The sequence below is a fragment of the Zootoca vivipara genome, chromosome 1 (genome assembly GCF_965207765.1).
Source record: "Zootoca vivipara chromosome 1, rZooViv2.hap1.1, whole genome shotgun sequence".
Taxonomy (NCBI): Eukaryota; Metazoa; Chordata; class Lepidosauria; order Squamata; family Lacertidae; genus Zootoca; species Zootoca vivipara.
In genome coordinates this window covers 88,648,611-88,673,014 of record NC_142582.1, presented here as the reverse complement: position 1 = coordinate 88,673,014, position 24,404 = coordinate 88,648,611, and the positions used below count along the sequence as shown (strand labels likewise).

Below are 24,404 nucleotides of genomic sequence, written 5' to 3'. Positions count from 1 at the left end.
CTGGCATGGTTTGGACCTCTGGGGCTAGCCGTTACCGGGGTGAACCGCACTAGCTTACAAGTGGACGTGGACGCCATATGCAAAGAGTTTCCAGGGGTTTTCGATGGGGCATTGGGACGATATACAGGACCCCCCATTGCCCTACAGCTAGACCCCGCTGTACGACCCATCAGGCACAAGGCCCGCCGGGTCCCGTTCGCCCTGAAACCCCGCATAGACGAGGAATTGGACCGGCTCGTGGAGCAAGGAGTGCTGGAGCCGGTGCCCAACGCCCCCTGGGAAACTCCAATTGTCACACCCGTCAAGCCTAACGGTTCGGTCCGCATCTGTGCAGACTACAAATGCACCATAAACAAGGCTCTCACGGCCCATGCATACCCAGTGCCAGTGGTCAGCCATGTCCTCGCCACCCTGGCTGGGTCAAAAATCTTTGGCAAACTGGACTTGGCCCAAGCATATCAACAGTTGCCTGTGGACGAAGCCACAGCAGAGGCTCAGACGATTGTGACGCACAGAGGGGCATTCAGAGTAAAGCGGCTGCAATTTGGCGTTAGCGTGGCACCAGGCATATTCCAGAATCTAATGGACTCTCTCCTTAAAGGGATTCCTGGCGTCACCCCCTTCTTCGATGATGTACTAATCGCTGGGCCCACACCAGAGGAATTTGAGGACCGCCTCCGCTCCGTCCTGCACCGTTTCCAGACGGCGGGCCTCAAGGTGAAGCGGGAAAAGTGTTTACTGGGAGTGCCGCAGGTGGACTTTCTGGGATTTAAGGTGGACGCAGAAGGGGTCCATCCAACCGGTGACAAGGTACGGGCCATTTGTGAGGCCCCAGCGCCCAAGAGCAAGCCCGAACTTCAGTCATTCTTGGGACTATTGAACTTTTACCATGCCTTCCTTCCCCATAAGGCAGCGGTAGCGGAGCCCCTACACAGACTCCTAGATAAAAGGGCCCCTTGGGTGTGGGGCCAGCGACAAAGGGCCGCATTCCAGGCAGTCAAGGACTTGCTCGTCTCGAACTCGGTCTTGGCACACTTCGACGAGAGGCTGCCAGTGGTGCTGGCATGCGACGCCTCTCCCTATGGCATCGGCGCTGTCCTGGGACACCAACTCCCGGATGGAAGAGAGGTGCCGGTGGCATACTTCTCCCAGACGCTTGCTGCAGCCGAACGAAACTACTCACAGATTGACAAGGAGGGTCTGGCAATCGTGAAGGGCGTAAAAAAATTCCATGATTTCTTGTACGGGCGCCCCTTTACCATAGTGACTGACCACAAGCCGTTGCTTGGCCTGTTTGCCCCCGAGAAGCAGACCCCCCAAGTGTTGTCTCCACGTGTCCTCAGGTGGTCAATTTTCCTTGCCGGCTACCAGTATGCACTAATCCACCGCCCTGGGAAGGCGATGGGCCACGCAGACGCACTCAGCAGGCTACCACTACCAGAAACAGGCCCCGACCCAGCGCCTGCGCAAGAGGTTATGACCCTGGAGCTGCTTCCCGACCGACCCATTCAGGCACAAGAAGTTGCGCACCATTCCACAAAAGATAGGGTCATCTCCCGGGTCCTGGACTGGGTGTGGCGAGGATGGCCCAGCAGCAGCCCCGGGCCAGAATTCGCTGGCTACACAAACCGCAAACATGAACTGTCGGCCCACAAGGGGTGCCTGTTATGGGGAGGCAGGGTTGTTGTTCCCCAGCCCCTCCGCAAAAGGGTCCTCACAGCCCTACACGAGACACACCCAGGGGTAGTGAGGATGAAGGCCCTTGCCAGGAGTTATGTGTGGTGGCCGGGGATTGACAGAGAGATAGAGGCCTGGGTCCAACACTGCCAGACCTGCCAAGAATCCCGCCCGGATCCCCCAAGGGCCCCAGTCCAGCCCTGGGAGTCCGCCCGACATCCATGGTCACGCTTGCACGTGGACTTCGCTGGCCCCTTCCAGGGAAAAACATTCTTCATAGTGGTGGATTCCTACACCAAATGGCTGGAGGTCGCACTGGTACCGTCCACTTCTACGGCGGCAGCCATCCGGGTACTACGTAAGCTGTTTGCAACCCACGGGCTCCCTGACACCCTCGTCTCGGACAATGGAACCGCATTCACGTCAGAGGAGTTCCAGACCTTCACAGCGCAGAACGCCATCCGCCACATCCGCTCAGCACCATTCCACCCTGCCACCAATGGCCAAGCGGAGCGCATGGTGCGGACCACCAAGGACAGCCTCCGCCGCATAACACAAGGGGACTGGGAATACCGCCTTGCCGCATTTCTTCTAGCACAGCACAGCACCCCAAGCACAACGACGGGCCGGAGCCCAGCTGAACTACTCATGGGCCGGCGCCTTGCAACTAGACTGGACCGACTTCACCCCGACAGAGCTCAGGATGAGGTAGTGGTGGGGAAAGGCAGGAACCCCCGGACATTTGTGGCCCAGGACCCAGTGTATGCAAAGAATTTTGGGGCAGGCCCAGCATGGGTACCCGCCACAGTCACCAAGGTGACCGGTCCCGTGTCGTACGAGGTACTAACGGAAGGGGGGCAATGTTGGCGCCGCCACTGCGACCAGCTACGGCAACGATTCCCAGGAGGAACCCGGGAGGAGAGCGGGACAGAGGGGTCCCAAGGGGACAGCAGGGCAGTGAGGCCTGTAGAGCGAGAGGGGTGGGCAGGGGAAGAAGAAGCAGTAGGCACAGAGGGGCGCCCCGAGGCTGGAAGGACACCGGAACCAGAGTCACAACCTAGTGGTTCAGTGGCGCCAGACCAGACAGCCCCGGCACAGCCAGCAGCCTCGGAACACGAGCCAGAACCAGAACCCCTGACCAAGGAACACCCCAGGCCACAACGCACACGGAGGCGGCCAGCAGACCTTGGGGACTACGAATGCAACTTCCCGGGCAGGACTGGAACTTAGAGGGGAGGGGTGTTATGTACTGAGCTGAATCCTAGAACAATAGGATTCAGAATCAGCGGGAGCTACCCAATCCAACTCCAGGTGGAAGTGAATCCGCAACCTGATTGGCCTGCTGGAGCAGCCAATCAGGCGGCTGGCAGAAGTGAATCTGCTACCTGATTGGCCTGCTGGAGCAGCCAATCAGGCGGCTGGCAGAAGTGAATCTGCTACCTGATTGGCCTGTAGGAGCAGCCAATCAGGCTGCAGGCAGAAGTCAATCCACAATATAATTGGCCCACAGGTGTAGCCCTGAAGTAGCCAATCACGCAAGGCCCATTGTGTAAATAATGTATATAAGCAGATGGTTTTGGGAAAAGAGCCATTCGTCTTCTCTTCTTCTCCTTGATGAATATGAGCTGAATAAAGAGCATGAAATTCACTCTCGACTCCGAGTATATTTCAAGAAGTCTCCTCTACCTCCTGATATAAGGACTTCACGCACCTATACTCTTTCTACATGCAGGTTTAATAGACAGAAACTGATACGGCACAGTTCTCTCACGATTCTACCACCTTAAGGCCAATTCAGACATGGATGATTAATTATCAACATCATGCAGAGAATTTAACGTCTGAAGTGTTCATATTTTAAGTCTCTGAGTGCTCATTAAACAGTTCCAGCACAAGTGGAATGTATGATGCTATGGTTGGAAAGATTTGGACTTGGTGCCATATACAGAAACTGCATGAAATGGTAATCAAATTAGTTTTCATATTAATGTATTTGCGTGGTGTTACATATATAGCCAAGGGATCCTGCTTTAAAACAAACAATTCCTAGCTCATGGTTCAAAGCTGGCCATTGCTTTAAACCAGAATCCCTGGTTTATGACGCTAACTTGAGATTTTTCAAAAGTGAACTAAACTTAGCAGAAGCCCAGTCAGGTGGGAAGAGAGAGGGGGAAAGCATGAAAGCCGATGCTTCATTCAGACTCATAGACATTCATCCTTCCGCTATAAGGTGACCCCATGAAGGACTCTTTAGGACATTGTAGGGCCCATACTAATGTCAGCATGCAGGCAGCACCTCAGTTCTCTGAGATGACACAGACTTGACAGGCAAACAGTGGTACTGTTGTGCTGAGGAACAATTCACTAACATGAGTCTTGCAACAGTCATGCAGGCCATGACTTTCTCTCCTGCTGTTTCTATACAAGGACAATTCAAACCAGGTGGAAGAGGCCATGGTCCCTCTCATTAGCATTCTCCTAAAGGGAACCATGTTTGCACAAAAGGGTGTGCTCTCAAAACTGGTTTAGATCCTGGGAACATATACACACCAGAATTCATGTTGAGTTGCCATATGGGTTGCATGTCAACACTGAGCTCATGCAAACTATGCAGTGATGCAGGTCAGTTGCGCAGTGCCATGCAGCTCATCTGAGAATTGATACTGTGCATGTTAACTCAAGAGTAAGTCCCACTGGGTGGTATTCAACCACCATGTCCCATCAGCTCAAGGATTTCCACTTGCACAATGGGACTGCTGCCCCCCTCCTCCTACATATTCCCTGCGTCCTTCCCAAATGTTCTCCAGAGGGCTGGGGTACTACTAGAACTGATTTAGGGGACACACCAGGGGAGAAGAGGGGGAAGACATTCCATTGCTCAAGCAGAAGTCCTTGAACTAAGAACATTCATGTAACACCACTCTGGCTGCAATCCAATGAGTTCAATGGGCTTATTCCCACACAGATATCGACAGGAGCACAATCTTAGCTGGGTGCACGGCAGTCACAAGCTTTCAGCCAGTAGCAAAGGGGCAAAGTGATAGGCTCTAAGTCTGCTGAGAAGAGTGACGGGATCAGGAGGAAATCAGCAAACGGTCCAAGTTCATGTTTTATACTCCAGGGAGGAAGAAATAAATAAACACATCCCAGGAAAGTTGGCCTTACCTCGTGCATGGATGCAAAAGTTTGGCTTTGGTCGCGGGAACAGACTGTGAAGCAACTCCTTTGGTCTTAAGAAGGAAATCCAGTTCTGATTGATTTGTTAACATGGGCCAGGCACAAGAGCACAAGCTGCGCTTACAAGAATATGGTAAATAATGTAATGGGTTGCTTTCTGCATGTGAATGCATCTCTCATGCATGTTGGTGAAGGCAGAAGGGGATGATATTTGTTCTCTTCTGAGCCCTTCAATCCCTTTCGCTTAGCACAGAAAGCACCAACACTTTTAACACAGGCTGTCAGTGCAATGTTATTGAATGCTTCTGGATGAGACTTAATGGATGGTTCCCTAGCAGCTGCTGCCTCACATTTATCAGTCTCAAGAGTGACCTCCAATAACCTATCCACTATAGCTTAGGCATTCATTTTCTGAACATTGTTTTCCTAGTGGCGGAAGAAAAGAGGTAAAGACAGTACTAAACAACAAAAAGCATCACTTATGCCGCATCCTCTGTAGGGGAAAAGGGGACTTTTTGTCTATGTGCTTTCAGACAGCATTTGTGCCTCAGGACTCAATTTTTTTAAAAATAAAATAAATGAAATAAAATAAAATGAAAATACCAACAGACCATTTAGCCAGTCAGGGTTTTAAGTTTCTTCCTGCAATGTACCACCAACCCTATCAGAAACAGCAAAACAAGAAGCCGTACAGAGAATCTCTGCGATGAATTATATTAACACACGCCAGTGAGGAACCAAACACAGAAACAAAACAAAAAACGACAATAAAGACCCTAGCTGCTGCTTCTTTCATCCCCCACCCCCCACAATTAGGCATCTCCCAATAACTTAGCCACAACAATTCTTGATAGTTTTCTCATACAGCATTTTTGTACAACACACATGCAAAATGAGAAGTGATGTCAGGTCGAAATGCCAGTGAAGCCAAACAAATCCACCAGGAGTTCATATTAAGCGTTGTCACAGACATCCATTGCAACAACTCCATGGGGCCAGAGAGCACAAGTTTCCCTGGAGAGAAAGGAATGGAGGAGAAGAGCTGTCAGTCAGTCTTAGTCACACCTAAGTCTGGGCTACTGGGCTGCACCTTTCCTGAGCCGTGAGCTGCTGTGGAGTTTCTTATGGAGTTAATCACAGGGGGGGAACGGCTAGCAGATGGGCTATTTCCAGGGATCTTTCCATTTATCTCGGAGTGCTTCGTTAATGGATCCAAAAAACACTGACATTTCAACTGAAATAGTTATCGGCTGAGGCTCACAATCAAAATACTTAGGGTTTAAAGATAATCAAACTTCATTCCCCACCCTAACCCCTTCCATTCCCAAGAGTCTCATGCAAAAGCATCAGAGAAGTTGCCCGGCAACCATCATGTGGCTTGAAGCAGCTGCCATTGTTGGCCCAATATGTCTGACTGGCAGATGTTGGTCACTAGTTTGCTGGACTGGCTTTCTAAGCAAAGGCCACTGACGAAGTGCTGGATGAAGTTGCCTTTCATCTTCCATTTCTGTGAGAGGAAAGAAGGGAAGGAAGACAAAGAACAACATCAAGCGATTAAAGCTGACCCCTTCTTTACTTAAGTCTCTTGCTTGTTATGTTTAAAGCACACAGCTGTGCCTGTGACACTACACACTCAAGGAGTGCTAAATAAATCATATTTGTTCACGGTGTTAATTAGTGTCACCATTTTTAATTTCTGGCATGTGCATGAAAGTTTCAAAGCTTTCCCCTTCTAACTCAGTGGCACGTCTCAGTGAGAAAGGTATCCAAGTTCTTCCAGCGTCTCCAATGGTTACAATAGTCACAGCACTATGCCATGCACACTCACCACAGAGCAAGTCCCATAGAAATCTTATTTCTGAGTACAGTAAACATGCATAGAATTGCAAGTGTCAGTATGAGGCTTGGGACATCAAGGATGACCTGATTAAGGGGGTGGAGCAAGTGGAGAAGGCATCAGAAATTTGGATCATTGGGATTCTGACTGGGAGTGGGGATGAATGGCAACCAATCCTCTAGCTTTTGGAATCACATATATTTTGTACAATCAGTGGCATTGGGCTGCTACACCCCCCCCCCCGCCGCCGCCGCCCCGGCAGATTCTCTGTTATCTTTTTCCTCTTGTGAATTGCCTCCAGCAAAATTTCCATGTCTTGACTCGGGGCTACTTCTTACGAGGCAATTTATTTTTAGGCACTGCTACCCAAGTTCTAAAATACCGAAGTGTTGCTTGGATTAGTTAGGATAAGCACACATGAGTATAAATCATATCCCCCCACTTTCAAATGTTTTTGAGTGGACCCAATGGTCTCCTCGTCATCACCCACACATATTTATTCACATGGACACTTCACGACTGAGATAATGTGCAAGCATTTTGTGCCTGGATATGTGTTATCTGAGTGCAAAGCATCTCATAAGAAGATGCAGCCCCGAACCTCTTGGCGCAATGTGTGCACAAACTCTAAGTTTCTTTTAACTAAGGACAGTTTGGCTTATTAATATAAAACCAGTAATTTATGTGACCAAGTGTCATTTTCTGCCCTCCCCTACAGCTGTGGCTCAGCTTACTTACTCAATCCTTGTAAGTGGCATTTTGTAGTGTGTACACATTTCTGATCTTGTGGCATATGGTGGTGCAAACCATTGATTTATTAAGGGCAAGTGAGTGGGCAGCTGATTCTGCCAGACTTGGCTTGCTTCCAACTGCATAATTCCATTTTTAGTGCAGGGCAAAGATGGGCAATCTGTGGTCCTCCAGATATTGTTGGATTCCAACTCCCAGCACCCTTGATTATTGGCCATGGGAATTGGAGTCTAGCAACATCCCTGTTATAGGTTCTTATAGCACGTGAAATTAGACCCTCTCTCCTGCCCCAAACATGGCCGCTTGGTGTTTTAACCAGTCCTGTGTGCTTAGAAGCCAGCTAGTATAGCTGTGAAAACTCCCCAATGCCAATTCTGTGGCACGTTAGAGGAGACTGCTCAGCAGTTGAACGGGCTGAACCTTCCCAATGGCTTGTCTTTCCCCTTTTGCTTCTTCAGCCAGGTATGACAGAGGGCCAGGGTGCTCTTAGCAACTAATTGCCATTTGTCTCAGCTGCTTGATTGATGAGGGCAAAAAGGGATAGCTCATCAGCCTCCAACCCCATGGCACATCCAGGTAGGAAATGCTGAGAGCTAGCAGTTCCACCCAGTCTGCCTGGCCCCTTAAAATCCACGCTAGCACACAGTACACATTCATAACGAGCAATTCTTCTCAGGTTGACAAGCTGAACAGTTTTAGACAACCAAGACATATGCCTTAGGTTGTAGGGCAACCAGCAAACGTCCAGATGTTAAAATCTATAAACACTTGAAGTAAAGGCTTCATTAGCCATTATCATTAGTTCATTCTCTTGGAAGTACCACATGCTACACCTGATTTCCTTTTGCAAGATCATTATTTGTCTTGAATCGATTGTGCCGTCTTCAAAGCACTCTACCTGCTGCCATGTTGCGGAATCATTTAATGATTTAACATTGGCATCCTATACATTGATATTTAACCCACTTCCATGATCGGACTCCTTCAGCTCTGTTGGTGGACTGACCATATCTCCCATACAAGCAGAACCACCCAGTCGAGCAACAGTGTGCAGGAAGGTGGTGAAGAATCAGCATGAGAGACAGAATTAAAACTCTCCACAAAAATCCAAGATGGGCCCCCCTTTCTAATAAACCTATTTGATCTCAGTAGCCACTTTTTATATGGTAAGGTTGTGTCAGTACCAGATGTTCTCTTTGTGATGATTTGAAGGGAGGGGTGGCTAACACCCCAGAGGACAGGATGACACTTCAAAATGACCTTAACAGATTAGACAACTGGGCCAAAGCAAACAAGATGAATTTTAACAAGGAGAAATGTAAGGTACTACACTTGGGCAAAAAAAATGAAAGGCACAAATACAGGATGGGTGACACCTGGCTTGAGAGCAGTACAGTGGTACCTCGGTTTACGAACACCTCGGTTTACGAACTTTCAGTTTACGAACTATCCTAACCCGGAAGTTAGTAAACCGAGGTGCCGGAGGTCTACTGAGCGTCCGATGCCTTCGGGGAGGCCGGGCCTTTGCTCCGATGCCTCCTGGAGGCCCGCAGCGAAGGCCCGGCCTCCCCGAAGGCATCGGAGCAAAGGCCAAACCTCCCCAAAGGCATCGGAGCGTCGGATACCTTCGAGGAGACTGGGGCTTCGCTCTGATGCCTTTGCGGAGGCCGGGGAGCGTTTCCGTGACTGGGCTGCAGTCACGAAAGTGCTCCCCGGCCTCCGCAAAGGCATCGGAGCGAAGCCCCAGCCTCCGGAAGGCATCGGAGCCGGGACTTCGCTCCGATGCCTTTGCGGAGGCCGGGGACCGCTTTCGCGGCTCCCCGGCCTCCGCAAAGGCATCAGAGCGAAGTCCCGGCTCCGATGCCTTCCGGAGGCCGGGGAGCGTTTCCGCGATTGGGCTGTGCAGCCGCGAAAGCAGTCCCCGGCAACCAGAAGCTGGGGACCGCTTTCGCGGCTGCACAGCCCAGTCGCGGAAACGCTTCCGGCCTCTGCAAAGGCATCGGAGCAAAGCCCCAGCCTCCGGAAGGCATCGGAGCTGGGACTTCGCTCCGATGCCTTCCAGAGGCTGGGGCTTTGCTCCGATGCCTTTGCGGAGGCCGGGGACCGCTTTCGCGGCTGCAGCCCAGTCGCGGAAACGCTCCCCGGCCTCCGCGAAGGCATCGGAGCAAAGCGGTTAATCCGTTCTAGGGGGTGTTTTTCCTCGTCTAGAACGGATTAATCAACTTCCCATTACTTTCAATGGGAAAGTTCACTTCGGTTTACGAACACTTCGGTTTATGAACAGACTTCTGGAACCAATTGTGTTCGTAAACCGAGGTTCCACTGTACATGTGAAAAGGACCTAGGAGTCTTGGTAGACCACAGACTTGACATGAGTCAGCAGTGTGATGCAGAAGCTAAAAAAGCCAATGCAATTCTGGGCTGCATCAATAGGAGTATAGCATCTAGATCTAGGGAAGTAATAGTACCACTGTATTCTGCTCTGGTCAGACCTCACCTGGAGTACTGTGTCCAGTTCTGGGCACCACAGTTCAAGAAGGATATTGACAAGCTGGAACGTGTCCAGAAGAGGGCAACCAAAATGGTCAAAGGCCTGGAAACGATGCCTTATGAGGAACGACTTAGGGAGCTGGGTATGTTTAGCCTGGAGAAGAGAAGGTTAAGGGGTGATATGATAGCCATGTTCAAATATATGAAAGGATGTCATATGGAGGAGGGAGAAAGATTGTTTTCTGCTGCTCCAGAGAAGCGGACACGGAGCAATGGATTCAAACTTCAAGAAAGAAGATTCCACCTAAACATTAGGAAGAACTTTCTGACAGTAAGAGCTGTTCGGCAGTGGAATTTGCTATCAAGGAGTGTGGTGGAGTCTCCTTCTTTGGAGGTCTTTAAGCAGAGGCTTGACAGGCATATGTCAAGAATGCTTTGATGGTGTTTCCTGCTTGGCAGGGGGTTGGACTGGATGGCCCTTGTGGTCTCTTCCAACTCTATGATTCTATGATTCTATGAAGGACACCCAGTACCCTGTTTCTCATATTTTAAGACATACCCATAAAATAAGCCATAGCAGGATTTTTAAGTATTCAAGGAATATAAGCCATACCCCGAAAATAAGACATAGTGATAGGCGCAGCAGCAATGTCGGCCGCGGCAGGAGGAGGAGGAAAAAAATAAGACATCCCTTGAAAATAAGCCATAGTGTGTTTTTTTGAGGAAAAAATAAATATAAGACGTGTCTTATAATATGAGAAACACGGTATCTGCTCTGCAAACACTTTGGAATCTGTAAAACAATAGGGTTACCACGCTGAATGTTAAGCGGCTGCAGTTCTTCTGATGACCAAGAGTGGCAGGTGTGATTTGCAGAACACTGGGCTTGGTGAGGTCGAGAGCTTCAAACCTGTCCACTTTAGCACTATTTCCCTGTTGTGGTTTTCCCCCCCCTTTTGCCTTCACGTCCAAAATTGGTGTAGTCTTGGGATTTGCTGGGGGTGGGGACTACCCCTTGCCTGGAGGCAGCGAGTATAGACCCCTGATCTAGAGGCAATGGGAGAGGATGAAATGCTTCCTATAAGCTTAGCCTGGTAGGCCAGCTGTAGACTTTCCTGGAGAAGACAGTCACTTAAAAGAGCTCAGAAATTTCAGCCAGTTCAAAATGCTACTGTCTGACTAATAACAGGAGCTGGCTGGGCAGGGTATATTAATCTGATACCATTTCGCTGGAATTGGTTGCCTATTTGTTCCCAACCTCAATTCAAAGCGCTGGCTCTTATTTTTAAAGCTCCAAGTCAGGAGTGGGGAACCTCTGGCCCTCCAGCTGTTGCTAAACTACAACTCCCATCAGCCTCGGCAAGCCTGGCCAATGATGATGGGAGGTTGCAGTTCAGCAACGTCTGGAGGGTGGGAGTTTCCTCACGAGGGTCCCCTTAACTGCTTTTAGTGGACTAGGACTACAGTGCCTGGAGAGCCACCTTTCCCTATGTGTCAGCCCCCTCCCCATCTCAGATCCACAGATCTAATGCATAGTCTTTTGACAAAATTCTGGTGGGTTAGACTTAATCATCCTGGTACTCTTTACTGTCTGTAAGGGGACCAGCTGTGATTTATCAAGCTCTTCCATTGTACAGAGATTGCTGACAATGGTAATTAGCTGGGGACATTTCCCTTCCTTTGTCCCCCAGCAGCATCCTGGCCCCTTTGAGAGACCCATGTATCATGCTGTTTTTCTGGACTAGAGGCCCACTGATCTGTAAACCTCTTTAAGCAGGATTGATATCCCTCGCTCATTCCTTAACAGCGGCTTGCAGCAGTAGCAGGGCACCCAGCAAGCATTTTCTCCTGCTAATGAACAGCACCAAACGAAAAAAAACTCCTCTATTAATTGCACGACTTGCAATTTCAAAAACAGAATCTTTTTCAGTCGTTCTGATTCAACAGAAAGGTAAGGTTGAGAGAGGGCACAAGAGTGAGAACGGAGGGCAGGGGTGACATGTAGGGAACTGTATTACCGCAATTATTGCCATCTTGTAATTAGTTAGCTGTAAATGGAGGGCTTGGTTTCATTAACCTCCCACCCCCACCCCGTCTCACACATCTAGGCTTGCCACTGCATTTTCCAGGACACGGCCCAAAGAGCAGCAATGTGACTGTACAAGACACAGCTTCGTTTGAAATTTCACATCTGATGGCTTGAGTGCACAAAAGAGTTATTAAAAATAACCCAGCCTTGGGCCAGCAGAGTGGAGATGAGATCTTCCATAGCAAAAAGAAAGAAAGAAGAAGGCACTCCAGTTTGACCTTGGCTAATATTGTAGGTCTGAATCATGCATGCAAACTGGGTGGCCGTTTGCAAGCCTGTGGGCCCAGATCTACATCAAAATTTCTCTAACGCTGGGCCTCACTGAAATGGTGTCTTCTCACGAGTGTCTAGTCTTTTCACAGGCCATGCTGTGCTTTTTTAGTTGGACCAATGCGAGTACCAGCAGTTCCCCACATGCTGAGTAAAGGTGGTTGGGAGAAAGGGATGGCTAGGAGCAGGCAAGGAAAATAGGCTCTCCCTCCGCTGAAGGGAAAGGCTCAGAGGCTGAATGAAAGAAAATTAGAAAAAAGGTAAAATGTTGATCAGAGTTTTCCTTCTCCTAGAGCGGCTAACTTCCCAGGTTGATAAGGCCCATCTGCCCCTCACTTCTCTCTATACTAGCATGTGCATAAACTGCATTAAAAACAAGTGTTCTGGAATCAAAGATTGTGTAATACGTGGACTACAAATGCTAATCTCTCTCATTCCCACTTTGAAACCCTTCCACTTCAAGCTATGCACTAAATAAAACCAAAAGAATTTAAGCTGTGGGAAGCTAATGCCTACTAAAAAAAAACCCAAGTACTATTCTGCTGCAGGGGTCACATTCAGAAAGGAACGTTGTCTCAGCACCTGAAAAATCTCTCTGTGTGTGTCTGCAATGGCAGAGTGTCTGTCTGTTCCTGTAGCGTTCCATTTCCCCCTCTCTGGAAGCAAGCAACAGAAGAAACTGCATGATAAACTTCCATCACTTTCCACTAGCAACTAATGTTTCATACCCAATTTGTCCATAACAAAATAAGATTTTCAGACTACTTGGGAGTAGGTGTCACCCTCCTCCTCCTCCTCCTCCTCTGAGAGTACCCAGATACTTATCTAACATAGAATAATTACTCCTCAACGTGGCAATTAAGTCATTCCAGTGCAAATATTATAGCAGGTTAAAAAAAACACCTATTGATAACACTTCAGAAATACAGCAAAAATATTTTTAATGGAAGAACAATTTTCCATTGTCCCAATTCTTACATAAAAAGAAAATGTAAGAAGTTTGGAATTTTAAGAATCATCATCTTTGCCTTGTGACAAACATAAACCAAGTAGAAAAGCTGACAAAAATAGGATTGTTTGACTAGTCAATAGATTTATTATAATTATAATTATAAGATTTCTTACTCAATATAAAAATGCAATATTAGAACAATTTATGCTAAGAATAAGGTGGATTCTAACATGTATCTATCTCAGGTGCCAAAGACTAGGGAGAAGAGATGTTCCTTCAGCGGATGTCAGAAGATATACAAGGGACTCTGCCTCTTGGCATCAGGCAGGAAATTTCACTGTACTCTTTTCAACACCAACTTAAAATATGTTTGTTTAGGTGAGCCTAGCCAGACATGTAGAAGTTGCATGTGTTTTATTTCCTTTTAGCTATTGCAGATTTTAATCATCTTTTGGATATTTTTCAATACAGTACCTGCTTTTATTGTTGAGTCTAACGTTTTGCCAAATAATATTAAATCATAGAATCGTAGAATTGTAGAGTTGGACAAGGGTCCAACCTTCTTCAATGCAGGAATCTCAGCTAAGGCACCCATGACAGACAAAATAAATAAATAAATAAATGAATGAATGAAGGTGCCAGACATTTGTCTGCAAGGAGGGGAGTCCACAGTTTAGGGGCAGCAGGAGAGAATGTCCTCTCCCTTTGAAAGATTGATATAACTACCACATGTGCAATTTTAAGCTATCTCTGGTGCTACTCTACTTTCAGTGCTATAACGTTGCTGACCCCGCTCACTGCTATTGAGATCTTATCTGGTCCCCACAAAAGGGATTCGGCTTTACTTGTTTATTCATCTGCCACAGTTGCTGATAAAAAGGGGAAATGTGTGTTAAAAATTGCAACGGGTATTTTTTTGTATCAGTGCTGGAATGAGAATGTCTTTTTTTGGTATCTTTTTTGGATGGGGTGCAGGTACTCATATGTTGATAAAAGTGCTGGGACTCAAAAAGGGGGGTGCTGCGCTGGTACTCATATGCTGATCAAAGTGTCATGGGTGCTAGCACAAAATGCCTGCCACAGGCAGCAGAAAAAACAGTGCTAGTAGTCCCTACCAGTGAGTGCTGTCAGGAAAAAACAACAACTGTTGTGTGTGTCTTTAAACAAACATGTGAGACTTTCAGCATTAAGGGGAGTAGGAATGGGGAAGCTTCACTGTGCTGGTGTTTCTGCACAACTAAATTGGCTGAGACTTGGGGGTCCCCCCCTTGCCTCCCACCCTCAGAATGGGTAGCTTTTTCCTGGGATGCTTTGCTTTGCTCTTAATTGGTCCATCCACAACCCAGCTTATTTCAACGCGTTGCCACTATTTCCAGTGTCTGTCCGAGTCAGGGTCTAGTTTGTTAGCCACAGCACATCAGTGGCAGCCTGATACAAACTGCATGAGTTCTACCAACTGTGGAAGATGGCCATATATTTTGGGGACATTTTGGTACTGTGTTTAATAATTGTTATTTTTGTACAGTATATGTTTGTGTTGTATCAAATGCTTATTGTGGAGGGCTTCATTTGCAGAATGCCGTATGGTTACCTGCACTGCTGTTGTGATAGAATTTCTAAGCACTGCTATAAAGCAGCTCTTTTAAATGAAGTGATGCCAATGGGGAAGCTACAGGAATCCAGTGATTTGGGAAGGATGCCATCTGGGATTCTTAAGAATGATGGAGAAAAACGCCAATGAAAAATAATAAAATCAACAGACAGAGCTCAATGCCATATCCACAACATCTATTTCCTTTCCAGGCCAAAACAGGATTAGCTTATTTTCTTACTTTAGCCCCCTCTTTGCCCTGGTCTGTTCCTGAGACGAGTTTTGAGTTTGTGCATACAAAAAGCAGCACGGGAATTGTTGTAGAAACATTCCTTGCTAAATGGCTCATAATAATGAAGGCTTAAAAAAATAAAATGAAAAAGAACAGTGCTTCTGAGCTTTTAGATTCCATTTGAATCCAGAAGACTGCAGAGTACTGGTCTCCTACACAAGCATGGCTCATTCATTGTTTCCTTTTCAAAAAGGACACCGGCTAAGAGCTGCAGGTACCGCAGACAGAGAGTTGGCTTCTTAGGCACAAGAGACAATGGAGGATGAGTTCTGCAGCAGCAGCAAGAGTTCGCTATGCCACAGGGAGGAAGATTTTGTGAAAGCACTTAAGAAGAAATTAGTGACCTAGTTCCAAAGCAGGCCAGTGTGCGTGTGGTCACCAGCAGAGGAGGAAGGTAGGCCTAGGCAAAAACAACTCACTGGGGACATTCACACAGCCCAAATTTCAACGGCAAGAGTTTATCCAGGGCATGTGTTGTGACAGTTTTTATGGGCGCTCCTACATTAGCCAGAGCTCTTGGGAAACTTGTGCTTATATTCTCTATGGGCAAGGTTTTAAAAGGATTTCAGTTTTTTTTATATAAAAAAAACCAAACACAACAGAGACGTATAGGCAATTAGGAGTACCTGAACAGGTCGATACTGCTGGAGATGAAGGAGGGGCTGCACATATTTAGTTTAGGCTTGTCAACTCCCTCATGCAGAACAGATTCATTCTGTGTCGCAGCTATTAATAGACATAGAAAAATCTCCCATACCAGAAATTCAGAACCTTTTCTGATCTATGGGTTAGATGAAATCCCACCCCTACTTTCCATCCATTTAGCAGGTAGCAAACTGTGGGGAGGGTTGTCAATTTTTGGAGGGGGACTGGAAGAATTCAGGGAGGCATTTTTCAATGGTTTCTCTCTTTTCTGCCCCTTTTCTTATTTAAAATCCCCTTGAGGCTTCAAATTGTATTTTTGCTGCCACCCGTGTAAGTAGCTACAGCAACAAGCGGGGCTGCTCTTAGAGACCACCAAAAAGCAACAGTTATTTTGCTGTGACCTCAGAAAAGTTATTTTGCTTTGACCTGGAACAGCACTTTGTCATGATATAGCTCTGTTCCAGGGGTATTCTGGAGAAAAAATAGGAGTTGCCAGTCATGGTCATATGTCTCCCTCTCCCCCCCCCCCAGCTCCCTTGAAATGACACTATGCATAGTTGAGAGGAGCTATAAGTTGCAGGAGGGGTGGGGCATGTAATCTGGCCACTTGTTGAGGGCTGCTATGAATAACTGTGCTTCAGCCATCCCACCTTAGGTGATAGCAAAAATACAGATTATTATAGTAGGGTTCAAAATTGGGAAAGGAGTATGACAAGGCTGTATATTGTCTCCCTGCTTATTTAACTTATATGCAGAATTCATCATGTGAAAGGCTGGACTGGATGAATCCCAAGCTGGAATAAAGATTGCCGGAAAAAATATCAACAACCTCAGATATGCAGATGACACAACCTTGATGGCAGAAAGTGAGGAGGAATTAAAGAACCATTTAATGAAGGTGAAAGAGGAGAGTGCAAAATATGGTCTGAAGCTCAACATCAAAAAACCTAAGATCATTACCATTGGTCCCATCACCTCCTGGCAAATACAGTGGTACCTTCAACAACCAAACGACTCGACTTCCTAAGGTTTCGACTTCCGAAGTCGACAACCCCGGAAGTCTTTTCGCCTGCACAGAAGCGGTGCTTGCGGTCGGCGCATGTGCAGAAGCGCAAAATCACGCTTCGCGCATGTGCAGAACGGGCGCTTCGAGAACCGAAGACTTCGACTTACGAAGATGACCACAGAACGGATCGTCTTCGAAAGTCGAGGTACCACTGTAGAAGGGGAAGAAATGGAGGCAGTGAGAGATTTTACTTTCTTGGGTTCCATGATCACTACAGATGGTGACAGCAGTCACGGAATTAAAAGACGCCTGCTTCTTGGGAGAAAAGCAATGACAAACCTAGACAGCATCTTAAAAAGCAGAGACATCACCTTGCCGACAAAGGTCTGTAAAGTTAAAGCTACGGTTTTCCCAGTAGTGATGTATGGAAGTGAGAGCTGGACCATAAAGAAGGCTGATCGCCGAAGAGTTGATGCTTTTGAATTATGGTGCTGGAGGAGACTCTTGAGAGTCCCATGGACTGCAAGAAGATCAAACCTATCCATTCTGAAGGAAATCAGCCCTGAGTGCTCACTGGAAGGACAGATCGTGAAGCTGAGGCTCCAATACTTTGGCCACCTCATGAGAAGAGAAGATTCCCTGGAAAATACCCTGATATTGGGAAAGATGGAGGGCACAATGAGAAGGGGACGACAGAGGACGAGGTGGTTGGACAGTGTTCTCGAAGCTATGAACATGTATTTGACCAAACTACGGGAGGCAGTGGAAGACAGGAGTGCCTGGCGTGCTCTGGTCTATGGGGTCACGAAGAGTCAGACACGACTAAACGACTAAACAACAACAACAACATAGTAGGGTTATTCAGACACAAAAGTAGTTGAGCTTATAGCAATAGCCCCTCTGGCGCTCTTGAGCCAGGGTTGCCTGTGCCAGAGCCAGACCTTCAACAAGAGCCACACACACACACACACACACTTTTTTTAAAAAAAAAAACCAAAATCCAGGGCACTTGCTTTAAAATGTAAAATTCCCCCCGGATGGCCATGTAGGACCACCAAAAAAGGACATGTCCAGGAGTTCCCGGACATATTGCAAACCTATATTATAGTAGCTGGGGGGGGGGGGGGAGATAAGTCACTGCCACTCACCACCAGTGGTAAGTGTCATCACATAACCTTTCAAAAAGTTCTCCCCAAAATTCCACCCTCCGTTTTGAGATACTCCCCCCCACCCGAAAATTTGAACCAGAAATTTGAAGCTGAGCCCTAGTTTTCAAGACTCATGCAGGGAAGCAGCCAGCTTTTACCTTTTCCAGTATAACATATGCTATAGCAAAGCAGCACATTTCCGTATCCTTTTCTATAGAGTTGTACCAGTGCCATGAACACATATTAGATATGACCTGTGCCATGTACTGTGATGTGCAAACCAACCCCACCATTCCTGATACCTGTGCTGTAGTGTGACTTCTAAAATTGCTACTAGTGTTCTTTATTTATTCTTATTTTAAATGCCTTAGGGAAGCCTTTCCCAACTGGATGCCCCAAATGTTGTCTGACTCTAGCTCCCATCAGCCCCAGTCAGTGTGGCCAGATGGCACTCACATCACACACACACACACACACACACACACACACACACACACACCAGCTTTATGATATCACCATGGATTGTATCCCATCTCCGGAGCCAAACCACCCTTAAACAATAATTTTTAAAACTAAACTACAATGGCACCACAATAAAACAGGGGAAGTGTGATTAAGGAAGCACAGTACCTGTCTGCCATCTTTCTGATTGCATGCCTCAATTGTGATCTGAGAGCCAGCAGTGAAAGAGGTGATTGAAAGACACTTGTCCTGCTGCCTGATTAAAGGGTCACTGAATATCCACTCCTTTGGAAGATAAAGAAAAAAAACAGAGTTCGGTGATGGAAACACAATACCTCTTTCAGACATCAAGTGCTCAGTGCATGTTGCTTTTGCTTGTAAGAAAAGGGCTGACTCGGACCTTTTCTTCACCTGAATTTCTCTATGCAATGGCCTTTGGGCACGCATGTTCCTGTGATCGCAAGGACAAAGCATGGTGCGATATAGCAGGAGGGGTCCACTTACTTCTTCAGAGGTTACTGAACCTGCAGCAGCAGCAGCTTTCAGTATAGAGGGGAAACATAGCAGGAAACAGTCAAGAAACACTGCATATGTGAAGGACACTTATATCAGACTGAAATCCTGATATAGTTTGGGAAAGATTGGGCACTCAAAGAATTCAGGGTTCAAAAAAAGAGCTTTTGGGGTGTGCTTCAGAGGATACTAATTGGCTCTCCCTCTTGTTAGACAACAGCTTGTCCAAGGATTTCAACCTTTCCCCCCTTTTCCCATGATTGGCAGAGGTGGTAAGCCAGGGCATGCGGGGAAACACCTTTCACCTAAGGGCTACATCCTTTTATGGAAAACCTCCCAGAGGTCACATGACAGTAGTGGGTGGGGCCAGAGGCAAAGGTGAGCAGTGCCTATTACCTTCCATGCAGTAGCCTTAAAGGTAAAGGTAAAGGGACCCCTGACCATTAGGTCCAGTCGTGACCGACTCTGGGGTTGCGCGCTCATCTCACATTATTGGCCGAGGGAGCCGGCGTATAGCTTCCAGGTCATGTGGCCAGCATGACAAAGCCGCTTCTGGCAAACCAGAGCAGCACACGGAAACGCCGTTTACCTTCCCGCTGTAGTGGTTCCTATTTATCTACTTGCATATTGACGTGCTTACGAACTGGGACCAAGCAACGGGAGCTCACCCCGTCACAGGGATTCGAACCGCCGACCTTCTGATCAGCAAGCCCTAGGCTCAGTGGTTTAACCACAGCGCCACCTGGGTCCCCCTATGCAGTAGCCTTACCTTAAAGGTAAAGGTAAAGGGACCCCTGACCATTAGGTCCAGTCGTGACCGACTCTGGGGTTGCGCGCTCATCTCGCATTATTGGCTGAGGGAGCCAGCGTACAGCTTCCAGGTCATGTGGCCAGCATGACAAAGCCACTTCTGGCGAACCAGAGCAGCACACGGAAACGCCGTTTACCTTCCCGCTGTAGCGGTTCCTATTTATCTACTTGCATTTTGACATGCTTTCGAACTGCTAGGTTGGCAGGAGCTGGGACCAAGCAATGGGAGCTCACCCCGTCACAGGGATTCGAACCGCCGACCTTCTGATCAGCAAGCCCTAGGCTCAGTGGTTTAACCCACAGCGCCACCTGGGTCCCCAGCCTTACCTTACAGCAATCCAAAAATCAGGTTTGTTTGTTTTTTCCCTACATACAGCCCATACACCTCTTTCCATCCGGATCAGCAAGAGGCAGTATCACAGTGCAAGGACACATTCCATGCAAGAGCATGCAAGGAAGGGACAGAGTGGGACCAGTGAGGGATGGGGCTTAGGGAGAGGCTTGGGGGGGGGGCAAAGCCTGGGCACCGTTCCAAGGGTTTGATGGAGAGATCTGTAAGGACACATTCAACCATCAGGCCTGAGGATCCCCCCTTGCTTTTTCTAGAACAGGCCACAGCTTCTACTTATCTTCCCCAATAGGGAAACTTATCAACCTGTTTCTAAAACACGATAGAGTAGCTATTGTCTATGGTGGGAAAACATGCAATTTATCATTAGGGAGACAGCATAGACACCCACCAGTAACAAACACAGAGCAAGAGGGCAAAGCCACTTCATTGATTTACCCTCCCACCTAATAACCATCCTTCCCAACAGACAATTAACATTCGCCTTCTTCGCTGGGATAATTCCCAGGACAGAGATACAGTTCAATGAATTTCAGCAGTTTCAAACAATGTCAAAATAGCACAGCAAGTCAAATCAAACAGCTTGTTGGACGCTGTCTGCCGGCTCATTCCCAACCATTAACAGATGTGAGTGAGCATTTGTTGGCATCCAGTATCCCACTGCGACCTTTTGCTGACTCAAGCTGCTTCCTTGCTATCTGAATGAAGGGTTCCCAGTCAAGATTGTCAGCTGGAATAAATTCCAAAGAAGCCACTGAAGTTTAAAGGGTTTTTGCGAAAATCAAGATTCTGTAGCTACATGTTATGTTTGTGGCTATTTACTATGTACTCCAATAGCTTGTTCTGTATTTTATTCTGTATTGTTCTCTTTCTGGGAAATAATTAAAAATATATTTTTTTAAAAAGTACTGTATAGAGGATTTTGCCACACAGAGCATGAGCTGCTAGGTTACAGAGCAGTTCTATTATGAATGTCCATAATGAATTATAAAGAAAGCAGCTACTATTTCAATTTTGAGAGCATTTGCAACTGATTCTTATTCAACATAAAGGGGATTTTCTACCTACTCCAGAATAAGCAGAGCCAATATTTATTCACAAAGAAATTCCCCCTGGGTGGCTTACAAACAAAACAATACTAATACATTATAATCAGCAATAGAAAAAATACAATTTTGTTGCAAAAGGGAGAAGAAACACACACACACACACACAACCAGGAGATTTAAAACACCAATATAAATGAAAAGGCTCTGTTGTCTGGATCCAATGCACTCCCAGCACTGCTTTGGGAAGCAATGTCCATACAATCCACATTTCTCTACAGGGGTGTTCAAATTTTTTCAAAGAGGGCCAGATTTGATGAACTGAAGGGCCGTGGGGGCCAAGCAAAGTTGTTGAGCTTTTTTTTAGGGTTGACGCTGTTGAGGTTTTTTAAAGGATTTTACTCCAGATCCACAGGGGCCGGATTAAACCGACTGGCAGGCTGGATTAGGCCCCAAAAACGGACTTTGGACATGCCTGCTAGAGGAATCCAACATCCTGCTATGACCTAGCTGCATTTTAAACTGGTAATGTGTGCACAGCCTTAAACAGATTTAGAGCAGTAAATTCTTTACAACAATCTGTCGCCATAACTTCTAACTCCTACTACCTATAGGAACTAATTCTGTGCCTTGCATTCTGTGGGATGCTCTCCCCGGAGAAGTTCGCCAGGCACCTTCATTATACACCTTTAGGTGCCTGGCAAAAACGTTGCTTTTTAACCACACCTTTAGTTGATCTGATTGACATCCTATGCCCTTTTAAAATGTGGCTCTTTATTTGGGGGAGAGGTGTTATTGGGTGGTTGTTTTTATTTTGATTGGGATTTTTATGTTGATCTTTTCTGTGAACCGCCTTGAGACCTCCAGGTATAGGGTGGTATATAAATTCAAACAATATTAATAGTAATTCACATGTGCAACCACACCTAGGATCAACATACATATATTCCGTGTGTGATAGTAGTGCCATTAACTTTCGCACACCAAACAGAACTGGTGAAAAGCTCAGGGGGGGAATAAAGTGGGCATTATTCCCATATCCAAAAAATCTGGTTGATTAGGAGCTACAAAATGATATTTTACATGGCATCACTATTTATAGAGTTCCATGTAGGGAAAAAGTGGTCTGTAGATTCTGACCATCACATCCATGGTAAACGTGTCGCCTCCCCATGTCTTGTACATGTGATGAAATAAATGTGTGTGCGATCACCACAGCTGCAGATATTACACATTGATTTCACTTCTTTTGTCCTTCATTGTAGTTCAGGAAAACTGTGTACTGTGTGAAACAGCCTCAAGACATAAAAGTTTGTTTTCACAATACCATAGCTCCCAATGTCCTTTAAATAGCTGCCTCCTCCTCTGTTGGACAGCTCCTGCATGTGGCAAGGGACTTTCTGTCTCTACGTCTGAACTATGTCCTTAAGGCAATAGTAAAACAGAATAGCAATGGAAGTGTAAGATAATAAGTGGATCTGGGTCATTCTTCACATTAACTCTCCATTCTCTTCCCTGCTCCCCCAATTCCAAACAATGCTATGTGGGCACTGTAGCTCAACTGCTGCCCACACAATGCTGGAACTCTGAGGGCTGGTTTCTGTGAGTTGCTCTGAATTTTCTCCCTCTCCCTCTCCCTCTCTCATCCGTTCTGGCTGTACACCTACAGGCTGTGCTGATTTTCAAGGGCCAAGGAAATGGCCAGAGGGGAGATGTCTGACTGGAAAAAAGCTCATGCCAAGCAGCACCTATTCAACCAGGCTTGGCCCAAGACATATTGGTACCTGAGGCGAACCACAGAAGGCCTCCCCTGCCAAAGAAGAAGGGGCGAGTGAATATCTACATCAGGAATAAGGGTGTGGGGAGTGAAGATCAACAATGGGAATGGGGCCTAGGCCTAGTGTCCACAAATCCAGCCAAGGGATCCACCGAGATCACCATGCTTCAAATGCACACATTTATCTCCCCCAGTAGGTAGTCGAAAAGCACCAGAAAAGAATAAAGGGACCAACTTCAGTTCACCTCACCTGGGTGGTCACAGGATTGTTCACTGTCCCTTTACAGCTTCCAACCCCTGCTAGAGAATTCCCTGCTGTATCCTGTCCCTGAGACTCCAAGCAATTTGCTCCTTGTTTGATGATGCCGGGAATCAGCTCCTTTTCTGGAACCCTGAGAGACAAAACAAAACCAGAACACAAATTGCCAAATTATCAATACCATCTCTATATTTGATGGTGATTATCCAGAAGAAAATAAAAATAAATCTTCCATATACATATGAGAATAGTATCACACGACACAGAAATGCTATCCCACCTCCGGAGTGAAACACAGCAATAAAAAGAATATTGCAATCAACTGAAGTCACCAAGGGAATTCAAGAAGAACACCAAAGGGCTGTGAGAATGATAATACCACGTTAAAGCAGGTATATATATGAACCGTTTGTTTTTCTTGGGCTACAAATAGAATAGAATAGAATAGAATAGTTTATTGGCCAAGTATCAACCATACTTGGAATTTTGCTTCGACTACATTGCAATGTATTCAAATTGTATACAAGAAAGTCTGTTTCCCCCAAGATTAACTATGCCCCTTAACTAACCCACTCCTGCTCTTTTGTACTTCAGTAATTAAAGGAGTGAGGTGCATCTTACACCACATTTACCTCAGTGATACTACCGTAACTAGTTTGCACCAGTTAAGCAAGCACACTTTTTGATCTTTTTCAAATTATGGCAAAAGGTTTCAGAATCAGCCTTATTCATTTTAATTACAACAGATGATAACTTCTAAACATATTACAACATATATATGTTTTCTCATTTCCATTACTCCAACTGATGTACCACATAACTCCATTGTTCTCTGAGTGGGTTATATATATTTTTGCCTTCTAGGATGCCTCATGAAAGAAGGCTACACCTTGCTTATGAGGGTCTGATGCTTCTATCCTTTCACAATAAATTAAGCTCAACCCAACTGTGCCTTCTACCGTTTCCCATACCAACTTTTCAGAAAACCTGATCTTTACCACTGAATCAGAGCAAACATCAATCGTGTTTTCTACAGATTTATGTTTGCTCCAATTCAGGGCTAAGGAGCAGGTTTTCCCAGGAAAAGCAGCAGAGGAAACAGAAAACCGCTCGGAACCATGCCTAGAAACTTGAGCCAAGTGGAGAATCCCTTGGACTTATGCTTTCTGGGCACGAGACAAAGCAGAAGTGTGGATGAGCTCCCAGTTGTCTAATCCCATCTCAAAAGTTCAAGCTGCCATAGTGAAGAGGCATGGGTTCAAAC

The 24,404-nt window shown here is 46.6% G+C and overlaps 1 protein-coding gene across 1 annotated transcript in view; it reads right to left on the bottom strand.

The window, feature by feature from the left end:
- Positions 1–5,552: 5,552 nt before the first annotated feature.
- Positions 5,553–24,404, bottom strand: part of GALNT16 (polypeptide N-acetylgalactosaminyltransferase 16) — a 150,251-nt gene continuing 131,399 nt past the window's right edge. Inside the window, exons 13-15 of the mRNA XM_035113536.3 lie at positions 23,132–23,273; positions 18,555–18,671; positions 5,553–6,361 (exon numbers count right to left, since the gene is read on the bottom strand). Coding sequence (XP_034969427.3) covers positions 6,224–6,361; positions 18,555–18,671; positions 23,132–23,273 — 397 coding nt within the window. The 3' untranslated portion in view covers positions 5,553–6,223. The remainder of the gene's footprint in view (positions 6,362–18,554; positions 18,672–23,131; positions 23,274–24,404) is intronic.